This window comes from Sorex araneus, chromosome 5, assembly GCF_027595985.1.
Source record: "Sorex araneus isolate mSorAra2 chromosome 5, mSorAra2.pri, whole genome shotgun sequence".
Classification (NCBI taxonomy): Eukaryota; Metazoa; Chordata; class Mammalia; order Eulipotyphla; family Soricidae; genus Sorex; species Sorex araneus.
In genome coordinates, this window is record NC_073306.1 from 131,501,264 (window position 1) to 131,507,263 (window position 6,000).

At 66.2% G+C, this 6,000-nt stretch overlaps 1 protein-coding gene across 1 annotated transcript in view; it reads right to left on the reverse strand.

Moving 5' to 3' along the window:
- The window catches only part of PREX1 (phosphatidylinositol-3,4,5-trisphosphate dependent Rac exchange factor 1), a 120,787-nt gene extending 115,449 nt beyond the window's left edge, over nucleotides 1-5,338 (reverse strand). The window contains exon 1 of the mRNA XM_055138937.1: nucleotides 5,150-5,338. Within this exon, the coding sequence (XP_054994912.1) occupies nucleotides 5,150-5,338 (189 nt within the window). The remainder of the gene's footprint in view (nucleotides 1-5,149) is intronic.
- Between the last annotated feature and the right edge of the window lie 662 nt (nucleotides 5,339-6,000).

A 6,000-nucleotide genomic window follows, 5' to 3' on the forward strand; every position in this document is an offset into this window, starting at 1 on the left:
CTCCCTCCGGGCACACGCACGCCCCCCCACCCCGCCCCCGAGCTCCGCCACGAGTGACCCCCAATGCAGAGTCAGGACTAAGCGCTGAGACTGCCAGGGGTGACCAAATCCCCCTGCCCCGCCCCCAAAAAACCCCAAACCCAATGTCCACCTGTCCACAGGATGGTCAGTGCCCCAGGCCGAGGCCACGGTGGTCTCAGGGCAGCTCCCCGTGACCCTGCACGGGGGCAGGCTCGGGGACAGGAGCGCCCCGGGCCCTGCACACGAGCGCTCCTTTGGGCTCTCCCAACCAGCTCCCTCAGCTCTGAGTTTCTTAAAGAAAACCCAAAGGCTTTCTTTCCCTTCTCGTCTTTCTTCCTGGTTGTGCCGCCACACCTGGCGATGTGCAGGGCTGACTCCCGGTTCTGCACTCTCGAATCACTCCTGGCGGTGCCCAGGAGCCACATGAAACACCGGGGATCGAACCCGGGTCAGTCTCGTGCAAGGCAAACCCCCTCCCCACTGTGCTACTGCTCCGGCCCCCAGCCACCCAAAGGCTCTCAGAGCCGCAGCCCAGCACAGAAACCCGGGCCGGGTCACTCTGGGTCTCTGCCCTGACTCTTGCACCCTTGGGCACCCCACAAGGGAGTGATTTTTGCTGTGAGCACAGCACCGGGTGGGGGTCATTCAGGGTCGTGGCCAACATAGCCCCTTGCCTCGTGCGTGGGAGGTCACAGGTTTGACTCCTGGCACCACCTGGTCCCCTGAGCACCGCCAGGAGTCATGCCTGAGTGCAGAGCCAGGAGTGACCCCTGAGCATCGCCGGGTGTGACCCAAAAGAGGAAAAAAAAAAAAAAGCAAAAAGGTGGACTCTGAATTCCAGGGGCTCAGGCCGTGTGGACTGGGGTTCTCTGTGCCTCCGGGTCCCTGGTAAAAAGAAGGAAAGACAATGGCCCCTGGAGCCCTAGGGTTGACAGATGCTCTCCAGGAGGCCGGCCGGACACTTGTGGCATGAGTGTATTATTATCCATCGCCACCACATTCACCAAATAATCCTGCTGAAAATATAACGGCCGTCTCCAAAAAACACAGAGCCACACGGAGAAGCTGAAGGGCCCCAGGGGCAGAGTGACGGTACAGGAGGGAGGGCGCTAGCCTCACACCTGGCCGAACCCAGATTCCCAGGACCCCCCTATGGCCCCCTGAGCCCCGACAGGAGTGATTCCTGAGAGCAGAGCCAGGAGAAACTCCTGAGCACTGCCAGGCAGGCATGGCCCAAAAAGAGCAAAAAAAAAAAAAAAAGTTATTTTTAATTTAAAAAATAAACGAATAGGGCTGGAGCAATAGCACAGCGGGGAGGGCATTTGCCTTGCTTGATTCCTTGGTTCGATTCCCAGCATCCCACAGGGTCTTCTGAGCACCGCCAGGGGTGATTCCTGAGTGCAGAGCCAGGAGCAGCCTCTGAGCATCGCTGGGTGTGACCCAAAAAGCAAATAAATAAATAACTAAACAATAAATGAATAAAAAGGGTCCCCCGCAGGGCTTCTCAGCATTTCCCCTCCGCCCCGTTTTGCAAGTCCCTGCGACCTTCTTCGAGCCACGTCCGCCCGCCAGGGCCACAGTTTCCTGCACAGCTTCCTGGCAGCTCCCTCCCGAGGACCCCCCCTTTCTGTCGCGAAGGCCATTCCCCCCCCTCACCCCAGCTCCTGGCATTTCTCACGGGCCAGAAACGAGGGCCCGGCGTCTGTGCAGCAAAACGGGGGCCACACGGGGACTCGGGTCCCTGATCAGGGCAGCGCTGTTCTCCCGCACCCCAAAAAGCAGAACCGCCAAGAATAAACATACGCTGGGGCCTTCCTGCTGCACCCCGTGATGCTCAGCGGCCCCCACGGCTGGCCAGGCCGGGCTCTGGGTGCTGCCCGGGAGTGACCGGTCTCTGTTCTCTACCGATGAGTCTTCTGGGGGTTGCTACTGTCCCCCGCTGGGCACCCCAGGGCCTCCCCCTCCCTCTCACACCACCCCGGGGTCCACAGGGGCCCCAGAGCCACCCGGCCAGGAGGAAGCGTGTCCAGCCTCCCCTGGGCCCGTATCAGCCTCCGCTGCCCCCCGGAACCCACAAGCACCTCCAGGACCCCCGCAGGCCTGGGCAGAGTGGCCTTCCACTGTCCTGTCCTGTAAGGCGGAGAAGCGGGGGTCACGGGGGGGGGGGGAAGTGGCTGCAGGAAGTGGGGGTGTCCGTGGCCAGGGCTGAGCTCCACACAGGTGGCCCGGAGCCTCCAGGAGCCGGGGGAGGCTTGCAGGGGGCCCAGGCCCACGGGCAGCTGCCCCCACCTCACTCCCCCCAATGGGATCTCGGTCAAAGCGACAGAACAGTGGGGAGGGCTTTGGCTTTGCACGGTTCGATCCCCGGCACCCCAGAAGGTCCCTGGAGCACCGCTGGGAATAATCCCTGAGCACAGAACTAGGAGTAACCCTGAGCATCACTGGGTGTGGCTCCAAAACTACACACATACAAGAGCCTTTGTGCCCAGGGTTCGGGGGGACCCCAGGGCCGTTCCCGAGGCACTGCAGTCATTGGCTCTGCTCTGGGGCACGGGCGCAGCCCACCCAGGGCTCCGACAGCCGAGGTCAAGGGTCGGCGTGGGCTCGCAAGCACCTGCTTCCAGGGCACCTCCGGGAGCGGCCCCACCCCCCCGCCTTTCCAGCATGAAAAGGCCCCCAAGACAGGAGGAGGGCCGCCAGCACTCGAGAGTGGGGGTGTCCTGGGGGCCCACGAGCCACAGGCCCCAACAGGACCAAAGTCTCGGCAGCTGGACCTCAGAGGGTCTAAAGGGAGTGCACATGCTCATTCCTGACACCTTAAAGTGCTCTCGGGGCCAGGGAGGTGGCCCCAAGGGCTGGAGCGCACGCTTTGCACGCAGGAGAGCCTGGGTTCGATCCCAGCACCACATGGTCCCCCAGCTCGGAACTGACCCGTGAGCAACACCAAGGGAGCAGCACTGAGCCCCCCCCACCCCCGTCTCTGATGGCACCGTCAGGCGTGGCCCAAAATCATCAAAGATTGCTTCCACCAGGCAGCCCTCCTTGACCACCCAGGCTCTGCGGCTGATGCAGTCTGATAGCCCTGATGACTGTCTTATTCAACCGCCAGATAAGATAATGCTGATTGCCGTACTAATCACAACTAATCACACGACCAGACGCACACAGTTATATAACTCATCTGTCCCCTCTCAACTTTCCCCTACAGAGAGAGGCTCCGGAGCCGTGTCCCATTTTACAGACAATGAAGGTTGCAAGACTGAGTCACTTCCCTAAAGTCACGGGGCCCAGCGGCCGCCCCCTCTGCCGAGTGGCCCGGGGAAGCTTCAGCTCAGAACCCGAGTCCCCGAGAGCTCTGGGCTCACGGCCCTGGACTGTTCAGGGGCCACTTCTGCAGGGGCTCAGGGAAGAGAAGCCCCTCCCAGCCAGGGGGACTCCATGGTCTCGCTCTCTGTGCCTGGCCGGGACATCCATAAGAAGCCTGCCCCCACCACACACACACACACACACACACACACACACACTCACACACACACACTCATACACACACACACTCACACTCACACACACATCCACACTCACACTCACACACACTCACACACTCATACACACTCACTCACACACACATTCACACACACATTCACACTCACACACTCACACACATTCACACTCACACTCACACACACACACACACATTCTACAGGCGGCCGGAGCAGCGGCTGTTGCATCCTAAGTGCCAGGCAACCCCCGAGCACTGTGCGACTCTGCCCCCAGAGGAACCTGCTGCGCCCACATCACAGGGCGGGTTCCAGCCCCCTGCGACCCGGGCTCTGGGCTCTGCCCGCGCGGACACTTTCCGACCGCAGCGCACCCTCGCTCTCTCTCTCACGCCCGCTCCCTCTCTCCGCCTCTGCTCTGGGGCGAACCACCGGGGCAGGCAGGTCCACTCTCCTTCCATTAGCACAGGGACGGGCTCGGCTCCTCTTCCACACCGAGGGGCCGGCAGCTCCCGGGAATCGGAATCGGAATCGGAATCGGACCTGCCCCCGGAGCCCAGGGCCGCCGGCCCCATCTGCAACTCAGACACCAGCAGCTGCAGACTGAGCAGATCCTGGAGTGTGTGTGTGTGTGTGTGTGTAAATTCTGAGCATGTGTGTATAAATTCTGGGTGTGAGTGTGTGTGTGTGTGTGTGTGTGCGCGCGCTCTAACTGTAGAAGCTGAGATGAGAAGTCAGCCCTTTCTAGAAGGGTCCTCTAGCAAAAAGGTTTCCAATACCTCCCCTACCCTCCCCAACACCCCAACACACAAACACACACACACACACAAACTACACACACACACACACACACGCACACACAGAGCCGCCCCGGCTTTCTCCTCCTGACTCCGGAGCCTGGACCTCACACAACTGTGGCAGGACCCCCAAGCCCCAGGGGTCCCAGACGGAGCCCCCTGGGGTCCCGGCGAGGCTGGCCCAGGCCCGGCCGCCCCTCCCCGGCCGGATTACAGGACTTCCTCGCGCCCGGAGGGAGTAAATGAGGTCCCGGCGGGGGGCGCCGAGATTAAAGCCCTCCCGGCGCCGCCGGCCCCTCGGCCCGGCCGGCCCCTTCCGCGCTCGCGGGGACGGGGGGTCGCGCCGCGCCCCCTCCCCGCCCGGGACAGAGGAAGCGGCGGCGGCGGCGTCCCGGGCCGCTCCCCACGCCCCGGCGCCTCTCGGGCCTCGGAGCGGGGGGGTGGGGGGCGCGGAACGGGGGCGACCCCCGCCACGGCGGGGACCCCCGATGGGGATCCCGCGACCCTTCTCCAGCCCGCCCCGGGCGCGGGGCAGCGGCTCCGGAGTTCCCCGCCCGGAGCCTGGCCCGGGGCTGTGCCGCGAGGGTCCGGCGCGCGCGCGCGCGGGGCCTGGGGACCCCCGGGACCCCCGGGGCGCGGGGTCGGCGCGGGCCCGCGGGGCGCCGGCGGGCGGGGGACACGGGGGAGGATTTCCCCGGGCTTCCCGGGTTCTGCGGGGCCCGGCCCGGGGCGCGCGGGGGCGCGGCGGGCAGCTCCGGGGGGACCCGCGGGCGCAAGTGGCGGGAAGTGGCGGGGGGCGCGGGCGAGGGGCGCGGGCGGGGGCGCGGCGCTCACCGACTGCAGGAAGCGCAAGGTGCCCACGTAGTCGCGCTCGGTGCCCAGGATCTCGTTGAGGACGCACAGGCGGAGGCGCAGCTGCCGCTCCGAGTCCCGCGCGGCCGCGCTGCCCGGGGCCCGCGCGTCGGGGTGGGCGCCCGCCCCGGGCCCGTCGCCGCCGGCCTCGCCGCCCGCGGGCGCCTCCATCCCGGCCCGCGTGGCGCCGCGGCTCAGGCGTGCGGGCGCCGCGTCCCGGCCGGGCCGGGGGCGGGCGCGCGGGCGGGGGCCGGGCCGGGCCGGGGGCGGGCGCGGGGCCGGCCGAGGGGCGGGCGCGGGGCGGGCGCGGGGCCGCCGGGGCTCCCGGACGGCGCCCAGGGAGCGTCTGCCAAGTGCCACGCCGCGCTCGGGACGCACGGCCGCCGCCGAGCCCCCCGCGCCGCCCCGGGCGCCCCCGCCCGCCGCGCACGGGCACCCGCACGGCCGGGACGCGCGCCGGGACCTCGCCGGGCGCCGGGACAGCGGCCCGCGCGGCCGCGACCTTGGGAGAACCTGCGCCTCCGCCCCTCCCCTCGCCCCACTCCGTCCTCCCAGCCTCCTTCCTCCTCTCTCTCCCCTTCCTCCCTCTCCCCTTCTTCCCTCTCTCTCCTTCCTTCCTCTCTCCTTCCTGCCTCTTGCCCCTTCCTCCCTCTCCCCTTGCTCCCTCTCGCCCCTTCCTCCCTCTCCCCTTCCTCCCTCTCTCTCCTTCCTCCCTCTCCCCTTCCTCTCTCTCCTTCATCCCTCTCTCCTTCATGCCTCTCCCCTTCCTTCCTCCCTCTCCCTCCTCTCCCGTTTCCCTCTCTCTCTTACCTTCTTCCCTTTCTCCTCTCCCC